This window comes from Schistocerca nitens, chromosome 4 (genome assembly GCF_023898315.1).
Source record: "Schistocerca nitens isolate TAMUIC-IGC-003100 chromosome 4, iqSchNite1.1, whole genome shotgun sequence".
NCBI classification, from domain to species: Eukaryota; Metazoa; Arthropoda; class Insecta; order Orthoptera; family Acrididae; genus Schistocerca; species Schistocerca nitens.
Window position 1 is genome coordinate 219,200,781 of NC_064617.1, and position 25,114 is coordinate 219,225,894.

At 41.7% G+C, this 25,114-nt stretch overlaps 1 protein-coding gene across 2 annotated transcripts in view; it reads right to left on the reverse strand.

The window, feature by feature from the left end:
- Positions 1-19,495, reverse strand: part of LOC126253457 (6-phosphofructo-2-kinase/fructose-2,6-bisphosphatase 2) — a 370,956-nt gene extending 351,461 nt beyond the window's left edge. For both annotated transcript variants that reach the window (XM_049954807.1, XM_049954809.1), the window contains exon 1: positions 19,269-19,495. In XM_049954807.1, coding sequence (XP_049810764.1) covers positions 19,269-19,419 — 151 coding nt within the window. In that variant the 5' untranslated portion in view covers positions 19,420-19,495. The remainder of the gene's footprint in view (positions 1-19,268) is intronic.
- Between the last annotated feature and the right edge of the window lie 5,619 nt (positions 19,496-25,114).

A 25,114-nucleotide genomic window follows, 5' to 3' on the forward strand; every position in this document is an offset into this window, starting at 1 on the left:
GTTTCAAGAAAAATAACCTAACTCGAGACCTAATTAAAATTTTTGGCATGCTGATAGAGACTACAGAGATCTATGCCATACGTGAATTTGGTAGGAGATAAAGACCAACTGCTCGTACTTCTTACGTAAAAACATTGGCAAGACTATAAAGAAAATGCCACTTTACGGAGCTTATGCGTAGCAAACGCAGTGCGATACGAGACACTATAGGTATCCAAACCATGCGTGAATTAACAGAGTTTTACGAAACTTCTGTTGCTTGAGATGATTTTCTGTCGTCACGGAGAGCTGAAAGCCGTGGCGGCAGCCAGCAGACAGTCCCTGAAGCTACGAGCACTGCGTCCACGTCCACTAGATAAGGACCTCCAAACACTGAAAGAATAGAATCGATCGAACTAGCCTCTCGTATACGATTTCCTTCACCTTCCGTCAGCCCTTTCCAGAAATCTAAGTCTTCCATTCGCCTTCCCTGATGCTGATTTTACGTGATCGTTGCAATTTAATATCGCTTCTTAGTATACCCCAAAAGACTTATGCGATATCATGTGCTCCGTATATTCAACGCTAGCCTTGTAATTGGATACTGTCGGCCTCTTTCCCATTGTTCCAGGTATCACTTTGCTTTTATTCACATTCAAAGAGCTGCATCTCATTACAGGAAGTGGAAATGTTGTCCAAGCACATGGATTTCCTCAAGATCGTTCAACGACTAAACTTTCCTGTAGACAACACCATCGTCTGCGAAAATTCTTATAATGTTGCTGATTCTATCTCATAAATTGTTTATTTATGCTGAGAATATTAGGTGTCCTGTTACTCTGTCTTGGGGCTCACCATATGTTACTTTCGTTTCTGTAGAACACTCACCGTCCAGTACAACATGTTGCGTCCGATTAGTCAAATACTAATTAAGCCAATTCAGTACTTGCGAATATATTTCGCATGACCGTGCCTTGGTCATTAGTCGGCGACGTGGCACAACGTCGAATGCCATTCGGAAATCTAGGAAGACGAAATGTACCTGTTCACAGGCGTCTGTTATCTGCAAGATGATGTGTACTGAGACAATCTCTATACATAAAAGGCGATATCCTGACTGACTCATTATCGCCCAGCCAAAACTGCTATGGATAGAAACTTGAAATTTGAGAGGTTGTTGTCTTATACTGAAGACGTCGTTTAAGAAGAGATGTTTCGTAATTACCTCTTCTAAGGGGGAGAAACATGGATGAAAAGTTGTTTGAAAATATGTCGCTATTAAGGCAATTTTGAAGTGAGGCCTACGAAAATTCGCATTTGATTTTTACGTCAGACATAAAGAAGTGTTTCAGCATTTTTAGAAATTTAAGCCCGATGGGGGTAAAAAGTTGGTGAAAACTATTTTTAAATAAATCATTATTAAAAAACTACTAAAGTGTTTTTACAAATACATCTATGAAAATTTCAGTTTCACATAAAAAATACGAGTTTCACTGTTTTCGTAAATTTAACATGCTAAGGGAATGAAATAGGGCGCAAAAAGTTTTATCAAGTTATTTCATTATGGAAGCATTTTCAAAGCTAACTCGACGAAAACTGGTATTTGCTTTTCTGTTAGGAATAAAAAAAAAAATATGTTTCACTTTTTTTTTGGTAACTGAACCCCTAACGGGGTGAAATGGGGGATGAAAATTTTTAAGAAAATATTTCGTTGTATTAAAAAATGTTTAAAGCTAAACTATAAAAATTGGTATTTCACTTTTGGGTATTCGTAAAGAAGTATGTGTTAGGGGTGAAAATTTCTATGGAAATATTACCAGAAGAACGCAAAAGACATGATTAACAAAAACCAAGGACTCCAGCTACCAGAATCATTTTTTGGTCAGAAGTACATTCGGAAAAGACCAAGATTCAATGGCCTTAATTAGTGTGAAAAGTTTAGAAGGTGTCGCAGTTTGTGAACAACATAAAAATTCGATTAAAGAAAAACAAAACAAAAAAAATCTTTATAGACCATACCGTCCACGCAGGCGAAGAAGCGGGCGCTAAGCTAGTTCACTACAATTGTGAGAGGAGGGGGGTTGGGTTGTTTAAGGGAAGAGACCAAACAGCGAGGTCATCGGTCTCATCGGATTAGGGAAGGACGGGGAAGGAAGTCGGCCGTGCCCTTTCAAAGGAACCATCCCGGCATTTGCCTGGAGCGATTTAGGGAAATCACGGAAAACCTAAATCAGGATGGCCGGACGCGGGATTGAACCGTCGTCCTCCCGAATGCGAGTCCAGTGTGCTAACCACTGCGCAATTGTGAGAGGACATGGAAACAAAGTTGCGATGAGGAAACTTCGGCCGAGTACACTTCAACCGTGTCAATCGATCTCTGAAGAGGATGCTGCTGCGGTTACGAAACCGGTGGGGGAAAAATTACTGCATGTCACGCCACAATATTCAGACCTGTCTGCGTCTGTATTCCCCGCCGCTCTTCAAGAACACGTTGGACGGGGAACGATCTGTTCTTCTGGCTTTCACAAGACAGAGCAGTGGCAGGCGGCGCACTGGGGTTCGTGGCGCGATGGAATTCGTTAAGGGGTGGCGGCACTTGAAAGAATATTGACACTAAGAAATGGTACGCAGAACAGTGCCTACCTGAAGTCTTAGTGGCTTTTAAACCCTTGCGTCCAATTTCGAGACCCAACAGTTGGTTCATTTATCACAATGCCCGAGCACATGGGGTAAATGCTTTTGACGGCCATATAGCTGCAGTAGACTTCCTGTAACTCTGCTTTTATCCTCCATGAATTCCCCTGTAATCGCAAGTGAAGACTCGTCTGAAAGTGTGACTATTTCCTATGGACGAAGAACTCCGGTGGGAATGAAATTACGTATAGATGCCAAGCAGCTAGACGAAAGTTGGGAAATATTTTCATTCATGGTTGCAAACAATGACGAGAATACTGTCTATACTCTATAGTGTGAACCGTAGATGTGAAAAAAATAAAATAATAAAAGGGAACACCACTTCTATATCCGTGATTTGTGTGAAGCACTGACGGGCTGAAATAAAGGCAATTACTGTCCGCTTGCTTAGCTGGATGGTAACGTGCTCGCCTCACATGCGAGCGGGCCCGGGTTCGATTCCCGGTCGGGTTGGAGATTTTCTCCGCTCGGAGACTTGAGTGTTATCATCATTTCATCCTCATCACTGGCGCGCAAGTCGCCCAATGTGGCGTCAACTAAAATAAGACTTGTACTTCGCGGCCGAACTTCCCCGGAAGGGGCCTCCCGGCCAACGATGCCATACGCTCATTTCATTTCAAGGCAATTACTCAAAGACTTAAGCAGTGGATGTAGGGCGAATCATGAACTGTGAACATGCTGGGGCTCTTAACAGAGTTACTTGACTTTTTTCGTTCGGAAATTCATACCGGGTTATTAAACGTAGTTAACGTCCTAGGAATGTACACAGGGCGAACCTGAGCACCGACAAAATTCCGGAGTTTGTTCACGCATTTTTCTGAGTATTTTGGCATAAGGGACGCGTTGTCTCCGGTGGCTCGATTTCTTACCCCGCATTTATCTTTGTATCTGGTGTACCACTATCAGCAGCGTTATATGGGTTAACAACTTCTTTTCACTAGAGTTTGCCTCGTCTAGGAGACACTCCATTACATTCAAGTTTGGGCAAATTTATTTTAACTTCGCGGCCGGAAGCCGTTTCTGTCGCCGCAGCCGTCAATAATTTAAGGGAGAGGGAAAGTCGTGTGCGCCACCTGTCTGTGCATTGTGCAAACTTATTCTATGTGTGATCATATTTTAACTGTTTTGTGTATCGTAATTTTCGAGACAGGAAACGGGGACCATCACAGCATCTGCCTAAACGAGCGTGGGAAACCGCCTAAAAGCCACACTGAGGCTGGCCTGTGCACTAGCCACGATCGTTAATCCGCCGCGTGGACTCGATCCTTTTCTGGCTCTCAACACAGCGTAACAACACAGGCCCTTAAAATGACCCTGACCGACAGGATAAATGGCAACAGACTAAAACTACCAACAGGCCGAACTTGGGGATTGCACCCCTCCACTATTCTCTACAACTACAAAACCCTGATCAACTCATCCTCTACTACGCAAATGTTACATGGATCTCCGATCCCTCAAACTTCTATAAGCCCCTCCAAATCCTAAAACGTAATGCACTCCGTCTCACTGTCCGCATCCGTTTATCTTCCCCTACATGGATCATCTACCATCTCATCAGATTCATACCCTTCTCACCCGTATCGAACACCCCGCGTTTCCTATAATACATCCGCAAACCAGATTCCAATAACTCAACTGTCTCCCATCTGATCCTGCTATGCTGCCGCGCCTTCGCAAAGACATCCCTTCCGTCCCTACGCCTACACACACTCCGTATTCTATCCCAACGCAACCAACTCCTCCTCCCATACAATGAGATCCGTCCCGATACTTATCGCTGCTACCAACTTTAACTCTTCCCCACCTATCCCATTCCACATCAGGACTCCTCTCTCCTTTTCCCTCTCCACCCATCCCCATCACTTTCCTCCTTTAACAGCTACCCTACCCACACACCACACTACTCCTCACCCTCTGTCTTTATCACCACAATTCCTACTTATCATCTCCATAGTTTTCCTTCCTAATAAATCCCTATCTTATTACCCACACGCTTCAACTCTGTGGAACATATCCTCTCCTCCCATAATACTTCTTGTTGCGTACAACTTCGTATACAGTGGTAAAGAGAGGTGGGCTACGAGTGGTGCGGCAACTGTCGCCGTAGGAAAGCTGGACAGGACCAGAACTGAATAGTGACCAAATTAACACAGTAAACAGATTTACTTAACTTTTATTTATCCAAGTGTGCGTTCAACTGGTTCAAATGGCTCTGAGCACTATGGGTCTTAACATCGGAGGTCATCAGTCCCCTAGAACTTAGAGCTACTTAAACCTAACTAACCTAAAGACGTCACACACATCCGTGCCCGAGGGAGGATTCGAACCTGCGACCGTAGCGGTCGCGCGGTTCCAGACTGAAGCGCCTATAACCGCTAGGCCACTGCGGCCGGCTCCAAGTGTACGAAAACTCGTTACAAATACTGGAGCAAGAATTAGAGTCCAGCTCATACAACAGTAACAAGGAGGCGGCTCTCTGAACTAAAGCACGAGCTATGGTGTCAGAGCCGCGACTAGGCGGCGTCGGCGTAGCATCACGTAGTGCAGTGGCTCTGAGCGCGTGGGCCGTCTGGCTGCCGTCGGCCGTACTATATTGCGGCTGCAGAGGACGCTCGTAGTTCGGAGACGCTGGAGTCGTGGCCTGGCGAGCACGACCATTGGGTCTGCCTGGCCCGCGAGACCGCCATCGGCGTCTGACGGAAACCTACAATTCCGCTGCCGACTTAAAGACACCACTTGGTCTCGATACGTGATACCACACTTCTTACCCAGTGCAAGTCCTTCAGATTTTAAGTGAAAGTACAGTGCTCCAGTGTATTTTATCAGAAGAATTTCTCCATTCTGTATTTTTTTATAATACATATACTCTCGTTCTTTAATTGTCCACTTTTGATTTTTAATTTAAATAGAAAAACAGCCCTAATGCTTGTTTCTCATTCTAAATTTTTAATTCGCTTGGCTGAAGAGCGGAGTACTGTGCCGCTGACAACCCACCCCTCCCCCATACTGGACGAGGGAGATGAAATAATAATAAACGAATAAATAATAAATGGTTTTAAACTCAATAGGACTGTCTTCTCTCACTACATGCACGTCCATCTCAACCAATTTGCGACCAAAGAATGCGAAGGGAACTGCACTCGTTTAACATTTGGAGTCGGATACATAGTGAAAAACCACTGCTCAAAGCGTCACATACAAGCTGTACGTCACCGGTGGACCGGACAACACAGAAAGTGGACAGTGGCTGACCGGAGGCGTTTCGCGAAATGTCCTCCTTTCGAAAAACACAAGGCTCACGTGCTTCGAAAATGTAAAGAGACGTCTAACCCTCACTGTGTGAAGGGTGTACTTCAGGTTGGAGGTGGTTCTGATATTCGAGGTTTATCCTTTATGTCTTGGATTGGGCCCACTCATTCAGGTACCGTCAACCATGATGTTTATACAAACATTTTCGATGACCAAGTGCTACCCTTACTTCTCATATACATGATGAGTATGCGGTGCACCCAGCCACGATGACGACAGTCACGTTCACAGGGCTGCGCCCATACGTTGCTGGTGGGAAGAACTCTCAGGACCCTATTGCAACTCGACCGCCACGCTGAATCACCCGATCTTAATCCCATAGAAAACGTATGGGACTATATGTCTATGAGTGGCTTCTGGTGGATGTGACTTGTGGATCCTGTTCCTCGTCGAACTGAGACCATTGTCAATGTTACAGGCGGTGTTGGCGTGCTGGGGGACACTAAGCTCTTTTCCGCTGTGTTTATTTGCAATTAATGTCCAACACTATCTCTTAAGATGACATCCGACACCTCTGTCATCGTCTGCATGAAGAACTGCAGCATTAAATTGGTAGCTAAGGATGCCATGCAAGCTGTTCCCACACTATCTGATAAAAAGTATGCAGATGCCTATTAGTGGACATTAATAAGGGTGTGTGTCCACCCTTCTCCCTTATGAGGGCTTGATCTGTGAATGAGGTATCTATATGACTGCTCATTCTTCCACAAGAGCTTAAGCCAGAGAAGGTAGTTATGTTGAACGCTGGAGTCTCAACAGTAGTCGACTGTCTACCTCATCCTAAAGGCTTTTCATTGGGCTCATGTTGGGATCCTAGGTGTGCCAGTCCATTTCAGAAATTTTATTGTTCACAAACCATTGTCTCACAGATGCTGGTTTATGACAGGGTGCATTGTCACACTGATGTAAACGATCACTGTCTCCCAACTGTGTCTTTCCTGCACGCAGTATGCAATGCTGTAAAATATGTTCGTATCCTTATGTATTTAACGTTTTCCTAAGCACGAAAGACACCTCCACACCACCTTCTCCGTACTTCACTGTTGGCAGTACACATGATGGCAGGTAACGTTCTCCAGGTATTCGTCAAACTCAAACCCTTCAATCGGCAAGGGTATAGTGTGATCCTTCACTCGAAATCACTCGTTTCCAGTTGACCGCTGTCCATCGGCGTCGCTCTTTACACCACCCGAACCATATCTTACCACTGACTACGGAAACATCTGGCTTACGAGTAGCTGCCCACCATTGTACCCCAGTCTTTTTAACTCACTGCGCAAAGTCACTGTGTTAGCTGGACCGCTTGTAGCACTCTGTAACTCACGAGTGTGTCCTTTCGTTCATTTCATACGATTTGTTATAACCACCCTCCGCAATGCTCGATGACTGCATGAGGTCTGCCTGATAAGGGTTTACCTATAGCTGTGCCTTAGCGTTTGCGCTTCATAATCACATCACCAACAGTTGACTTGAGCTGCTTTAGAAGTGTTGAAAGGTCCCTGGCTGACTTGGTAACACAGGTGACTTCCAAGACTAGTCCAAGTTCGAAGTCACTGTCGTGTCCGGAACGACTCACTCTGGTGTTACTGCTTCTCCACTAATAACATAATACTCCCCGCCTATTTCTGTATTGGCGGGTCTACCTTTTCGAGAAATCCAGGGGGCAATTTCACATTAAACATGTGTGTCCGGATACATTTAGATAGTAATCTCTTCATGTACAGGTCCACAGCCTCAATGTGCAGTCTAAATCAAGCAACCATTTTAACCAGCAAAATCACAAGTGCTAGCACGCTCCTTGATTGATGCATGTTTCGCGCAATTGTTTTGCTAAACAGATCTGCAAGAGCCAGTAAGCTACCTGTTAGGAGGGGTTTTGCCCACATGACGTGTTGTAAAAGTAGTTGTTGTAAGGTGATTGGTATGTGCAAGCCCATATATGTAACAATCGACGTGTGTATATGTAGGAACGTGTCTGTCCCGATATACCATCAGTAATTTAACAACAATTGTAATCCGCAAGTGTAATGATATCCTCTAAAAAGTCTTACCTTTTTACAGTACTTTTGGTATTATTTGCAGACATTTCATACCTAAGGCCAAAACTAACCAGTAATGTAATTTATATGCATGGTCCATTAAATGAGTAAAACTGGCAGCCTACGGTGGTTAAAATGGTTCCATCTTTGAGATAGTATATGTACATGACCTTATGATAACGATATGTATTAGTACCTGAAGAAAATTTCATTGATGTGGGACCACTACATAAGGGTGTCAATTTTTCATTTTCCACTAATGTATTATCAACAGTAATGGAAATTTATCCTACACGTAACCTAGTATTCATTAGGAATCTTTTCATACGATGGCAGTTTGGCCACGGATACGCTGCCCCGCTTCTGGTCCACAGCGTTTTCAGACTACCGGCAGCCACATTGTTCCCGTCATCGCACACTTTAAACACCTATATTTACATCTACATATACCGGATTTCCTCCTAAGGGTCGTCAGGCGCATTTTTCTGTGGTGTCTCGGCTGATATTTGCAATTTCGTTTTTGCGTGGTGTAGCTGGAGTCATCCCAAACAATTCCTGTTGCTCTTTCTTGTCTTTCATGCGACACTCAGTGTCAACATAAAGCGTCGCTTTGTTTTAAAAAAATCCGGATCTTACGTGCCCATTCGAAAAAGTGCTATTTGTATGGGCTGACTCCAGCTAGACAGCGCATAAAAGATTCTGCAAATATCTGCTGAAAAGTCAGAGAAAAAGGGCCTGACGATTCTTAAGGGAGACATACACCCTGTATACTCTGCTGACCTGTGTACTAGCCGTGACTCATGGTATTATTTACTCACTGTCCTATTGGATTCACGAATGGAGAGACGAGAAATGGCTGTATACCTGTACGTGTCGTAATCTGTGATATCCTCATGATATCTACGCGAGATATACGATGTAGGCAGTAAAACTGTTCCACATACTCCATAAATGTACCCAACAGTTTTGAAGAACATCGTTGTTCTTACAAAGATTCCTATTTCAGTACCCCGAGAACCTCAATACACTTCCTTACTACACCGTCCTGTTACAGCCCAAGCAATGCATCTCCAAAGTCCTTCGACGTCTGCCGTGAATCCTGTACTAAAGGACGGCTCTGATATTTAAACAGTTAATCGCTAATCCTGCAATCGCATACTCTCTAGTTACTTCCCTTGTTTATGAGCAATATCCGACATTTATCCACATTTAAAGAGAGCTGCCAGTCACCGCACCAAAGCCGTTCTACATTTCCATATGATCACAGAGCAACAACACTTTTACGTAGACAACGGCATCTAGGTAAATAATGTCAGTGTTTCTGACTATGTAATAAATCTTGTTTTTGTACTGTAAACATAAACGATCCTACTATGCTTCCTTGGGGCGTACCTGATATTGCCGTCTATTGAACAGTACCGCCCAGTATAAGGTCTTCTGTCAGCCAAAAATTCTGCAATGTAATCCAGAACCGAATCTAGGATTTTGGTCTTGAGGGGGAGAGAAGGGAGGGGGGGGGGGGGGGTATTTAGTATTACTATACAGTCTTCAAATTCTCTATAGTAAACGAAGGTGTTTAAAATCTATTATGATACCAGCCGCAACAGCGAGAAAATGTTCGAGACTGTTAAGTGTGAAGGCTATATTGCAAAGAATTACACATATTTTTTAATCAAGAAGAAACAAGTGTAGTTCTGGTAGGAGGGGGCCTGCAGACCCATAGCCGCCCGGCTCCTAGCCCCAATGTTTGCATCTGATGTTTGTGAAGAGGTTTCGTATGATCGTATCTACGAGAGCTTGCTGTAAAGTAATGTTCTCAGTATCGGTTGAGGTATTACATGCCATGCATATTACTCGGTCGACTTTCTCGTTTCGACTGATGCAGCCTTCTGTTACTAGAGGGCTTCGAATTGTAGCATGTAACATGGCTGTGTGTAAAGTAACTATGTTGGTGCTTGAAGAACAGCGTACTGTAATCGAGTATCTAACGACAGACAACTTCGTCCACACATATAGCAACCTCTCCTTAGGCATGGCAAAGGCAGATCACACACGAGAGCTGCGACATCTGCAACAATCCGACGCCTTGGATTCACTATCATCATTCTCTATACAGTCCCGACCTGGCCCCATCCGATTTTCATCTGCTTTCAAAACTTGAAGAATTCCTTCAAGTACTTCACTTTGACAGTTCTGAAGCGATGCAACCCGAGGTGTGGTTGTGGCTCCGTCAACAAAGTCAAACATTCTACAGTGATGGTTAAACTGGTCTGTCGTCGGGAGAAATGTGTACGTCGCCAGGGTGACTACGTAGAGAAATAAATACGTAGACATGAAGCAAAGATGCAGAATGCTAATAAAGTGTGTTTTATGTAAAAAGCTTTAAGTGTTTTCACATAACAATTCGGAGGCATTACTTTTCAGCACGCCTTCGTACGTTATCGGTCAACACTGAGGTGCAGATTTTCGGAAATATAGCAAGACGGATTCGACTCGTTCGCCTGAAGAGACGACAGGCAGGGGATAGAAATAAGCACATATACAGATGGCTGTAGTATCGCGCGCACACAAGGTGCAAATGAGCAGTGCATTGGCGGAGCTGTCATTTGTACTAAGGTGATTCATATGAAAAGGTTACCGATGTGATTATTAGCAGACTTTAAACGCGGAATGACAGTCGGAGCTAGAGGCATGGGACATTCCATTTCGGAAATCGTTAGCGAATTCAATATTCCGGGATCCACACTGTCAAGAGTTTGCCGAGAATACCAAATTTCGGACAACGCAGTGGCTGACGGTTTTCCACTTAACGACGGAGAGGAGCGGCGTTTGCGTAGAGTTGTCACTTCGAAAAATAACCGCAGATACCGATGTGTGACGCACGATGAATGTGAGAAGCACAATGAACGTATCCGTTAGGACAATGCAGAGAAATTTGGCGTTAAGGGGTTATGGCAGCGGACAAACGAGATATGTGCCTTTGGTAAGAGTACGATATCGCCTGCATCGCCTCTCCCGGGCTCGTGGCCATATCGACTGGACCCCAGAGGACTGGAAAACCGTGGCCTGGTTAGAGGAGTCCCGGTTTCCGTGAGAGCTGGTGACAGGATTAGTGTGAGGCACAGACCCCACGAAGCCATGGATCCAAGCTGTCAACATGGAATGGACTGGGTCTTCTGATCAAACTGAACCGACTACTGACTGGCAATGGTTATGTTCAGTTAACTGGAGACCATTAGCAGCTATTCATGGACTTCAATGCGCCATAATTGCTTGCGATTGGTTTGAAGAACATCCTGGACAGTTCGAGCGAATGATTTGGGCACACAGATCGCCAAGCATAAATCCAATCGAACATTTGTTGGGCGTAATAGAGAGGTCAGTTCACGCTCAAACTCCTGTATTTCTGCAGGGGACTTGCAATGATTTGTTGAGTCCATACCACGTCGAGCTATTGCACTAGGGCGGGCAGAAGAAGGTCCGACACGATATAAGGAGGTATCCCATGACTTTTGTCACCTCAGTGTACGTGTACATACATACTCCGCATATCACTTTAATCTGCATGGTAGCAAGTAGCTAGGTTTATACCATATGATATGATTTGTTCCAGTTCTGTAGGGAGTGCGGAAAGAATGATTGCTTAAATGCCTCTGTGCGCGCTGTAATCTCGTACTCTCGTAGGCTTCCGCGGCCAGAGTCAATTAACACAAAAGTTTCCTTGAGCACCGTTTCGCGTCATAATGTAAAAAAACTATACTGGAGAAACCAAAGTTTCGGCCACACTTACATTGGCTTTCTTCTAGGGCTACTAAAGACCCAGAAGAAGACCTGGTCACAGTGGCCGAAACTTCTCCAGTATAGTTATTTATACTAGTCAACTCTCGCCTTCGCGGTCTTCGCACCACTTTCGTATCTTATCGAGAGTTCGCGCAGCTTTTTTCGGACAATGACTTACTTGACTTAATTCCTTTGGCCCCTATGGGGGCATAGGGCATCCAGAACTCGCCATCCGTCTCTTTGGCCATTTGCCTCAATTCTGCCCAGGTCTTGCCAACTCCTTTTGCTTCCCCTTCCACTGTTCTCTTCCATGTGCCCCTTGGTCTTCCTCTCTTCCTAGTTCCCTGAGGATTCCATTTCAGTGCTTTTTTTCTCGATGGCTCCATCTGGTTTTCTCAAGGTGTGCCCCAACCAGCCCCACTTTCTCTCTCGTATCTGGTCTTCTATAGGTATCTGGTTTGTTATTCACCAGAGCTCCTCATTACATATTTTTTCTGGCCACCAGATATTCATGATGCGTCGAAGACATCTATTTATGAAGTTTTGTAACTGGAATGTTGTCTTTTTATCCATTTTCCAGCTTTCACTGGCGTACAGAAGGACAGCGTTCGCATTTGTATTAAAACTACGGATTTTTGTTTTGTACGTGATATTTCTATTTTTCCATATTGGATACAATTGTATGAAGGCAGCATTTGCATTTTTAATGCGATTTTTCACGTCATCTCCAGCTCCACCATCTTCCGCCACTATACTACCCAGATACAGAAATGAGTTGACAGTCTCCACCTGCTGCTCACCTATTAACAGTGGCACCTCCATGTTCCCTGAATTTACTCTCATTTCCTTTGTTTTGCCTGTATTTACCTTAAGGCCAGCAGTCTCTGCTTCTTCCTTCAGCAAGTTTAATTTAGCTTGCATATCAGTCAGCCTTGGAGCTAATAAAACTACGTCGTCTGCAAAATCCAAATCCTCCAGACGTTCGTGGACCCCCACTGGATTCCTCGTCTCCTGCCTGCTGTGACTTCTCATAACAGAGCCTAGAACAATACTTGATTATAAATATCTGCAACTTCTGCAAAATTTCCGATGTTACTGTTAACATTCTCTGACAGGTCATTAACATACAACATGAACAGCACGGGTCACAACACACTTCCCTGAGGCAAGCCTGTTGTTACTTTTGTGTCTCTCGATGACTCTCCACCCAAGATGACAAAATGAACCCTCCCTACAAAAAAAGCCTCAAACCAGTCACTTATTCTGTTTGATACACCCACTTGTCCGACTCTCGTTAATAAACATTGATATCGTACCGATTCAAGTGCTTTTCGGAAATAAAAAAAACAGCTGCATTCGCCTTATTGCCTTGTCCATGGCTTTCATGATGTCATGTGACAGAAGTGGGAGTTGATTTTCACATGACGGATGTTATCGGAATCCATGCTAGCTGGAATGAAGGAAGTAAGTAAGTAATTCTATTCTGAGATACCTGTATGTACTATTTTCGTTACACCTAGTGTCAAAAAGCCGAACCGTTGCGTTCGTGAATTAGTGTTCATTATTTGATAGCTTCTTTTGCTGCAGGAATGTAGAACGTTCGAGTTTACAGTCCTATAAAATACAGACGTCAGTGATACAGGTTTCCATTTCTGAGTGTCCATTATTTTGCCAGCTACAGCTCCATCAAACCAATCTTCCGACTGAAAACAACAACAACAACAACAGAAAATGGCGAGACCTGCGCTCTTTTCTGGTCACGCGGAATAGGACGTTGGGCGGGAAATTCTCGATAAATGTAGGTCAGAGGAGGGACTGGTTCCGCAGCGAATTCAGTGCATTACTGCCTCTCTGTAGGGTGCTAACGCAGTCTCTGCCCCCTCCGTCTCATTTCTCTGCACCACATATATGGATTTCTGCTCACCACGCAACACAGGACACTGGAGTGATATGCTGGTACCCACCAATACAGGATACAAGTGTTTCGAAAACGGGTACAGAAGGTTTAATCTGGTTGCCAGCAGGACATTGTTGAAGCAGGTGGTTGAGGTGTTCCCGTGTGAGGTTTACAATCATCGAAATGGGGCCCCAAGTACGTCTGCCACAGTCTATAATTAGAAAATGATACCAGAACCTTCTGACAACAGCTTATTTGGGAACAGTATACCCTAAGCAACCTGTACCTTTAGCAAGATGATTACTTCCGAATGTTTTGAGAAACCCCCGCCCGCTAGGCCACCTGACATTAATCCTATCGAGCAGGTTTTGAACGTAACCGAGACGTGTGCGACGTGGATCAATCTTTAGTTGTGTGAGTGGCAGAAGAGCGACAATGAAAGAGGATAGCGCACCTACACAACTCTGAGTCCACGCTACGACGCATTGCCGTCATCTTCGAGCGAAGGAGGGGTACTACACGGTTCTAAGTTGGTATGTGTCATTTAGCTACTATCTGGCGTTTAAGGTCTGAAGTTGCGACGGTGTCGCTACAAGTACTGTCTGCTAGTTGCCACCACAGAGTTCCACTCTTGGGAGAAAAAAATCTATTTCAACGTCTTTATCATGGGCATCCGCCCCCAAGTTGTGGGTCAAGCCTCTAAAATTGCAATTTTATGCAGCAACTAGGGACCCGCCCCAGTTTCGCCCAGGCAGTCTCAGCCTTCACGCGTGTACAGACAAACGCGGTGGGGGGACTTTATAATATGTATGGACTACTAAGACCATGGTACTGTATCTTTGGGAAAAGCCACGTATTGCTGCTATTGGCTAAATTAGAGGGTCAGCGGAATCACAGAAAATCATTTCCAGAAATGCATGAAAGATTCCGAAGGGAACAAAAATGCTACTGCAAATTTCAGGGGACGGAGGGAGGGCGCAAGAGGCCGCCTCGCAGACGAATTTCACCTATAGTACAGATCTGTAAAGTGCACGTAAACGCGTCAAATATCTGTCCTTAAATTTAAATAGGGCCGTAGTTTTATAACTCTTTAAAATAAACTGAAAATTTTCCATTGCAGTAAATGGTTTAAAAGTTGCCATAGCTCGAAAGTACTGATTTCATAGAAATACATTTTTTCACCACGTCAACGGATCATTCCGAAATTTAAAGAACGTCCGAACTTCCGTATCGCATTACGTATGCTGTATGTATAAACTTCGGGAAACAGTATTTTTGTTAATACGTAACTATTGAGAAATATGAAAGTCTGCATCTACAACAAAAATCTCGTAAAAATTCTGAAATTAGCTTGTGGTATAGATCTCTATACAGACTCTAGGAATGTAACAAATTGTTCTTAATTTTAATTAGTACACACACACACACACACATATATATATATATATATATATATATATATATATATATTACTAATACGTATTTATGGCTCACCGCAGTGCTTAAAAAAAAGTATTTCCATTACTTTCACCATCCCAGGGGTATTTTTTTTATTAATTTAGACGTCTTAAAACGTTATTTTAAGCTTTTTTCGTCAGAGGTACCGGTACGGCGTACCGTCTCAAATCAAGCACTGTTCGCACCACGCAGCGTCTGGCAATGTGCTTTTTGTTTATGACTCCGTATCTCCTGAACTGTGTGTCGTATAATGATATAATTCCGTAAATACATTCAGCAGCATATGTGGATACTGTCTGCAAAATGTGTTGCGAATGCAATTAGCAGCAACGAAGTAATACATTTAAACGTAACGCACGATGTGGCAGTTTTTCGGGCATCTCATTGTTTATGAGGTCATACCTCCTGAACCATGTGTCGTACAATGACATAATTTTGCGATTACATTTAGTGTTATACGTGCATACTGTCTGCAATTTTTTTCGTGAATACCGTTAGTAGAAAAGGAGTAATAAATTACAGCGTCATGCGGTACTTTCATTGTAGAATAAGCAATAAACAATTTTCCTTTCATCATTTTGTGGGGGACTGTCAGCGAGAGAAAAAAAAATCGAAAAGTTTGAAATTATATGTGATATTCGTTACAAGTCACTAAGTACTCTCTTGTGGTTTTTACCGCCGTAGCGATTGTCGCCTAACAGTAAGGTATATTTGTACCTGCTTGAAACCGGTCCAATGGTTTAGGTTTTTATAGTATGTATGGATATGCACACGAAATTTTTCCTTCAAGAATAATTTGAGAAATGGCAGGAACAAAACACTGCTTTGAGCAGCAGAAGTGGCAACGCACTGGAAGCAGTCAGGCATCCATTCATGTACTGCCAGCGAGAGCAATCCCGGACGCTCGCTGCTGCCTAATTTAAGTCAAATACTTGTATAAACAAAACAGTTTCTGAGGCTTCCCAGATGTACATCTCAGCAGATAATTCGTTATTCCCCACAATATTTCAGAGACTCGCCTACTAGTAATTTTTGTCAGGTTTATGTTCCAATCAAAACGTGCAGGAATTACGAAAGACTCAGCATTTGGTTGAATGCCGACGAAATTTCCCTTGTGCGTCTACTCTCTGATAACCATTTTCCGTTTCTCAAACGGAGTGGAATAATTATTTTCACAATTTTACGTTTAGTTTCTGTTGCCTCTGTCAAACACATGCGAAGAACTTGACTTTTTACAAGACTCAATTCATTCAGCATTTTATTTCTCTAAGCTTCTGTCCATGAACGAGCAGTTTTAAGCGACATACTACTGGAAGTTCCTTTCGCCAACATTATTCGGTATTTGATAACACTATTTGCAGAAAGAAACGTCTGGTGTGACTACATCCTAGCAGAAATTTCAAAAGTGTGAAAGATGCTACGTAACACATTTTCCTTTCAAAAGATGCGGATACCTTAAAGCCTGCCAGCCTCTTGTGAGATGTTCCAACGCTGCACCTTAAAAGGCATCGACAAACGGCATCCTCCCCAACAAGATATTTCTCTCTCTCTCCAAAATGGTTAACTGTCAGATCTAGTGTCAACAGGCATAATGTTCAAATGTGTGTGAAAACTTATGGGACTTAACTGCTAAGGTCATCAGTCCCTAAGCTTACACACTACTTAACCTTAAGGACAAAAAACACACACACACACACACACGCCCGAGGGACGACTCGAACCTCCGCCGGGACCAGCCGCACAGTCCATGACTGCAGCGCCAAGACCGCGCGGCTAACCCCGCGCGGCAAATCGCTCTTATTAATATATACGACGATCCTCTAAAAGTGTTCGAAACCAAATTTGGTTGGTATCTGTAATATTACTATCTTAAGACGATCGCAAACTTCTTAATTATTAAGAACCATTAATTGCTCAGTAACCAGTTATGTAGGCGTAGGCAACCTGGTGAATGTTATATAGTAATAATCCTGGAAACACCTCTACCGCCAACATGATCACATGTTCTTCATGTGAATGCGACAGTAAGATGATGTTCATCGCAATATTTTCGCCTGCCACAGATGTTAAAAAACTACGAAACTAATACAGCGTCTGATAAGTTCTGAAAATTGTAGCTTTTTAGCTGCTTAAGACAAAAGTGTATAAGCTCCTATACGACTTTATAAAAGAGCGTCAAACTAATATAGGAAACAAGAATTTTTTACATTTTAATACAATAAATATGTTATTTTGCTTAGATCCTTCACTTGAGTCCACTTTAATTGGATGTAACAGATAATTTTTTTAAAGTTTCTGTGGCTGCCTGTATGGATGTTGCCTGCAAACAATTACTAAATTACATAGAAATGAAACACTACTGCTAACTTGTTAGCTGTTTAACAACGCATCTAGTAATTCTCTTCGGTACATTGGGGGCGGTGAAATTCTAGCTTAGCAAGACGCATCACATTCTTATTTTCTTGCGGCCTATATTTGGTTTCAGCACGGGAAAAATGACGAGAAATAGTGACTGGTAGGCTATGATTTTAATGAATGATCATCAAACCAACCGCAGCAGCAGAGCCAGACCAGCCACAAATAATTTGACATCTGGTTTTTCCAACATTTTTATCATGTTTTCTTCCAATCTGTTACACGACTGGAAATTTAATCTCTCCCACGAAAAAGAAAATTTCTGGGCTGAACATTTAAAATATATGTCTAAACTGCGCTGCGACGCGACGGTGCAGACTAAATCAGAACAACCATCTAATAGCTGCATTACGATGTGATATAACTAGGCATTTTCTGCTAAAATTTCACGAGACATCGACAGTGCTGTTGCACACACACACACACACACACACACACACACACACACACACACAGAGAGAGAGAGAGAGAGAGATATGCTGCTCTGCGATCATTAAACTCTTGCATAAATTAAATACGAAATGTTGTCAAAATGTTATGCAATTAACTTGGATAATTTAAGAAATTTACCAATGATCTGACAAGTAATTTTCTGTGTCGCGAGAGTAAAAGTTTGTGTGTGGTGTCGAATGCAATCGTCAAAAAATTATCTAGTGGTACTGTTCAACCTTCAATTACAATTTTGTTAGGCTCTTACTCTTGACACGTAAGCGAATTTTTACTGTGTAGTATTCAGTCTTTTTTTTTTGCTGCAACGAGCAAAAAAACTACGAATAACGAAGTGCTGCCTCTCTCACATATTACGGGTTACTCATTTGTCACCTACGCTATCCCCTCCCCACCGCCAAACTCAAGCGCGCTTTGGTTTAAATGGACGTCCGTCTGGAAGGATTTCAACTCTTAAATTGAAGAGTATTCCACAATGACACTACATGAATACATATAACTGTGAAACATATACAATGAAATGAATTGTGTAAACTGTCAATTCACTAAAGCGTTGCTGACTAAAAGACCACAGGCTGTTTATACTTCGAAGTCTCATGCGTTCAAGCGATCAGGGGTGTTTCTACACTTTGAGTCTACTATTCATTTGTTCGTTGTTGTAGTTACGCTGTTTCCACGACAACCAATGTCCGCATCGACGTATTCTCAACGAAGAAGCTATATGTTTAACATCATGTAGCATCAGTAGAAGCCTATTGGAAAGATGTGAAAAAGCAAACGATGATCTCAGCAAAGTGTTTACTCACTTCTATGTTAATGTCTACAGAAAAGCCTTTAACAATACTGGAATGCATATCTGTGGAAGAATTAATGGTATGTAATCTCTTTCACAAAATTTATTTAATATCAGCTATACCGATAGTTCGCGTTATTAATGTTTATAATGTAACAAAGCAAGTACAATATCGGAGTCGTTAACGTCTTCTGCCATGAAAGAAATTACAAATGTGGCCAGTATTTACATGACAATACGACATTCGAATGACTAATTTAAATGCTGTTTCAGTACACACAATTAGTGAAACAAGTCATACGAATGAACAGTTTAATAAAACAGGGGTTAGCTTTGACAATCCGAAAGAGTCTTGCTCATTTGAATGACGTGTGTGTGTGTATTTCTGGGTTACTAGAAGAAGCAAGTGATCGGAAACTGCTGCAGCTGCGTCATTATATCGCTTATTACTTACCTCTGACAGGGAAAGGTTTCGTCTGTATTGTCTCCGTTGGTGGCGGTATGCTTTTTCTAGTTTCTGGTGACATGGAATAACTTTCAGGGTATAACCTTACCCCTTTCTCTTTAAAATAATCGCACACGCAAACTGACCCACTCAGATCCATTATAACCTCATGTTTAGCTTGACACAAGTCGCACCACCCGCAATTCGCCAATCACTAACGCGAGAGGCGGAGTTTGCCACGGCTTTTGAGCCAATTGAAAACAGACTTCTCCAACTCCCGTCATGCACCGGATTTCAGATAGAGAAGCGATGTCCAGTGTAGCCAACTACCCACAGTCACCAACATGACACATGTTAGCGTGCAAGAAACAGTGTACACAGTTACTGAATTCGTACGTGGGGACAGCCGTGCAATTACGTTGTAGTCTAGCGACTGACGTAAAGAAAGTGAGGTTACTTAACATGCCAGAAAACTTCTTTTGTTTACATATTGGAATGTACGAAGACATTTAATTAAGTACTATGATTATTTATCCCACGCATTAGTGATTTGACCAGTCGATACCTCACCGGCAATATCCCAAATAGTACGTGTGTTATACAGAAGGCGCAATCACATCACTGAGTAATAGTTCGACTAAAAACATATAGCCACGACTATCTTCATTTACTTTGTATCCGTGTGGAATGCTCGCTTTTCTACCCATATAATGAATAATATTTCATTCGCCGAACGCCTAATAAGTAACAGCTTGTCACTTTTCGGTGACGACGTTACGTTATTAATCGAAAAAAAATAACATTAGATCCAAATTATATTACCAAATCGGAAAGGTTTGAGGTGGCACATTGAACCGGTTTCCTCCTCAACTGCATGTGCTGCAGATATGGTCATGTGCTTTCCAATCCTCACATAAATATTACCAGTCTTATTAACGATTTGTGCATAATTACTGACATCTGTAATGATAGTTTTATTACAAAATGGTAGTGGATGGCTTGTATTTTGTAATTGTCTAAGTCTATAGATTAGTTTTCTTTATTTTGCTGTATTTTTCTATCAGTTGTATTACTTGCAAATTTCCCCAAGTATACTAACTTTTGAGAATGAAAACAAGCTTACCTTTTTAATTTAGTGTAGGATTTTTTAAATTACCACTGTGTTGTTATCTCTCTCTGACACACACACACACACACACACACACACACACACACACAGAGAGAGAGAGAGAGAGAGAGAGAGAGAGAGAGAGAGAGAGAGAGAGACGCAATGCTGATTTTTTTTTCCCCTTAACTTAAGGACAAGGCCAGAATATAAAGAAAGTAATAAGTAAGAAGAATGCAGTAAGACAACACACTGCATGAAAAAGAATTATTGTGATAGGCTCTTATTTATGAGGAGCGAGATGTTTTCGTACACGATGGTAGCAAACTTAGTGGGGAATCCCATGTTCCAATTAAGCTAAAAATTCTGTCCTGCTGATTAAATTATCCACTAGTCTTGAAATGCAGGTGTCTTATAGTTGTCCCACATTCATATGGTATATGGTTTTGATTTTTTTTGGGGGGGGGGGAGGGGGGGGCTGTAGATGATATTTTGCTGTTATCTGTGGGGAAAGATAATATAGAGCTTTGAGAAATGTGTGTGTACTATGGTATGTCATATATTTAACAAACTGTAAGAATCAGTCTCTCTCCCTCATCCTGTCCAATAAGTCTCCCCTGACAGGTTCTGGACAACTTTTCCGAAACTGTACCACTTTTCCTAAACCTCTCCAATCCTTTTTCTTCACCCTCTTCCTTCCCCTTTAAACCTTGTGCCGGAAGGAGCCAATGGCTCAGAGGACTTGCATACGTTAAGTCTTTTCTTTGTGTGTGTGCTCTCCTGCTGCTGCTTGGTGAGTAGATTGTTTGATCTATCCAATTACATTAAACTATGAGAACTGTTAAATTTGTGAAGAAAAATGTTACATGTGGCTGAAGCAGCCATAGATTGACACTGCACATTGCCTCACTTGTGAGCATGAAATTTTGGTGCAGGTAATGCATTTTTATTTATTTATTTATGCATTTATTTTACCTGGCAAGATTAGGGCCTTCAGGCCCTCTCTTACACCTAACCAGGCATACTCAGATTCAACAAATTTCAGTTTCTACAGAACATTAAGGACATATTAATGTTATACAGTATTAATGTTAAGAAAAAAATAGAGATTATAAACGTAGTACAATGATAATTATAACAATCAAAAATTAATTATAACAATCAAGAATAATAATAATAGTAATAATAATAATAATAATGACTATGTATATGAAAGTAAACATATTTTTCTTTTATGAATGTCAGTCCTATTGCTAGTTGGGAATTTTCTCGTTATATTCTTGCAGCTTGTGAGTTATTCTCATCAAGCAGAGACATAAGACGATAGAATGGGGTGAAAGAGATATAGAAGAGGTAGATAGGTTAGAGGAAGAGAAATAGAATGGTAAAATTCGAAGCTATGATGGAGGGGAGAAAGAAAGAGATGAGAGGGGCCCAACAATGGTGGCTATACCGTCCCTAATATGTAAGTCTTGAGTTCACTCTTGAATGTTGAGTGGTTCCGGATAAGACGCAGATCACAGGGGAGCGCGTTCCATAGTCGTATGGCTGAAATGGAGAATGACATGGAGAAAGATTTTGTGTTATGTAAAGGTACAGCCAAGATGCTAGACGTATCCGATCTGGTATTGCGGTTGTGGAATGATGATAGGTGTTTAATGTGAGAAGATAAGTATTGGGGGCACCAGTGGCTAAGAAATCGATGAAGTAAGCACATCGTGTGGAGATCGCGTGCCTTATGTGGGCGTATCCAACCTAGCTGGGAGTATGAAGGACTGATATGATCATACAACCGTATATTGCATACGTATCTAACGCAAGCGTTCATCACTAGCTCGAGACGTCTCGAATTTTCACTATTTGTGCCGTGTTGAACTACATCACAGTAGTAAAGATTAGGCAAGACTAGTGTTTGGACTAATTTTTGTTTAACATGGGTTGGAAATATTTTTCTAAATTTCTGAATTGCATGTAGGGAGGAGAGCGATTTCCGGCAAGCTGTAACTGTTTTGGGCAGGAACAAAGATTTTAGCTTAAATAAAACAAGGGATCCAGCACTCACTTTTCTTAAATCGTGTCGGAAAACACGTCAATGTCCTCATTGCTCATAAGAGCCTAATATAAGACACTGAGTAAAGGGTACTGTCTTACAATGTTTTCCTTTCTTATATTTATTAAGTTTTGGCTTAGCTTTTCTATTGTTTTTTATTTATATCAGCTGTTTTATTGTTTAACAATTCCAGGAAACAATTGCTAGGGCGGCACTTTGGCATGTACTAGCACTCAGCGTGTACCATGCAGCTTGGTTGGACTCCAAACAGTGGACAATGAAATCTGCACTTGGCACCTGATGAAAGCAGCTAGAGAATCCAAGTTGTCAAAATATCACGCAAACAGAGAAGCAACTTGACCACAAACACAAGATTTGTGAAGTAGTAATGATGTGGTTGTCAAGTACTATTTAAAAAATTTTCCTACCAATTGCCACTTATGATACTGAGTGTATAATTTTACCGTAGACAACAAAATTCACCTGAATATTATGCACAAATATTTGGATAGACCATAATTTCAACAAAAGATTTTTTTAGCCTTGTACAACAAAGATACCGGAGATGTTGCCTGGAGCAAAATGATGTGTAAACTAAAATAATATGGATATGGAGCAAAACTTAACAATTATATTCCAAAGTAGACAGTAAGTTGGATAGCTGTTTCACACTTGTTTGGCCGCTACTCACAGTGCCAAAAACAGATTTCTAGCCCTAGTAAATGGTTCAAAAATAATGCATGGGTTTCTGGAGTTCGACATTTAAATGAAGATGATCTGTTAAAATTTACTTTCGAGGACATTACAAACATCTTGTTTATACTTACATCTTTATTTCCATTAGTTTAGAGCCACAACAAAAAATAATTTTAACTTTTCACTTCCGGGATATCAGCTCTATAAAATACTCCATTGTGGTAGAAGTCAACATCAGTGAACACTACTTTCATATATCTCCTACAATGAGCCTAATAACTTTCCTTAATCATGAAGAATGTGCAGGATACATTTTTATTGCAAAATTAAGTAACTTTTCTGATATGTAATATTCTGCAACCGATGTCTATGACTTCAACAATTTAATTTTGTTTCCAGTTTCTATTTTAAACTTAAGACTGCTTATGTGGATGATGAGTCTTCTGGAACATGAGTGTGATTGGGGTTTCTTCGTGTAATTACAACTTATACTTCTTACAATACTGCTGACTGATGATTCACATGAAAATTCATTGTTATCAAAACTCATCCAATCCAACCAAAGTGTTAAAGATTGTTGACTCAATATAGAGCGAGATTAAAACTTTTCTTCAGCAAAATGTCAATAAGTGCAGCTTTTAACCTAAAATATTTAAGCTAAAGCAATATACGTAAACACCACACTCAAACACGTTATATATGAAAGCTCTTTGTTCTCCTTTATTAAGTTTCCAGCATTTGTGGAAAGTATGGTAAGTTTTTGGTTATTACTTCATGTTACGTCCCACAGATGGCGTACTGGCAGTATCGGTATATTTTTTGGAACAGCTTTCACGTGATAAAGACATATGACACATTAGAGTTTCTCTAAACATTAAACAGTAACAATTTAAATAATAATTACGGAAAATTCAGTATGTTCACTGTTTGAGAAAGCTGTCTGCAGGTATTACGCACAGATTTCTTTTGATTCCATGGAGAGGGAAGATTCTAAATGAATACTACGAATTATATGAAGTAAACAATATGTGGTGACACTCAAAATTACACTGTATAGCCCTGGAACTTAATGCACATAGATGAAGGAAGAGTTACCAATTAGTTATTTCTCATTTTTAGATATGTAATTATGCCCCTCTATACCTTGATGCTCTCCCACAAAAAACTGTCCTTCTCCCAAAGTTAAATGTTACACTGCCATGGGGTGTACATAAAGTCCGGGAACAGTTTCAATTATTTGTTGCAGAAGAACTAAACACTGTACAGATGTCATACATATCACATTTTGAAGAAAAACTCTGAAAGTTTTCTTTTTTACAAACATTCGATTTGTGAACCACGAGTGACCCAGCAGTTGTCATTACAGTAATCGAATTCTTGCTATACCCGTTCCAGCATGGCATTGTCTTCTGTGGCAGCCGCTTTCCGTATCCTCTCCTGGAGCTCTGCTATATCACTCGGTAGATGCGGTACATACACCAGATCTTTAATGTGTCCCAACAGGAAAGAGTCACACGGAGTGAGATCTAGTGATCGGGCAGACCATTTCATGAAACAGCTGTCCCCTTCTGTAGCACGGCACCTGCACTCGCCATGTTTGCAACAAACTTTGGCTATTGGCAAATTACCAAACTACGGTATTGCAGTATACATGGCGGGGGGGGGGGGGGATTCAGGGTTTCTCTTCTAAGTGACATACATATGATATCTGTACAATGTTTGGTGCTTGTGTAATAAATAATTGAAAGTGTTCCCAGACTTTATGTACACCCTGTGTGTTACACACACACACACACACACACACACACACACACACACACACACACACACACACACCATTGGTGATAATTGACAAATAGATCTGACAGTCCTCACATAACAACATTGGGAACTCAAATTAGAATAATTACAGCACGCACAGAGCCACTCAAACAATCTTCCTTCCTGTGATCCATGTGTGAAAAACAGGAGGAAACCATAAAAATTGGTACAATGGAATGTATC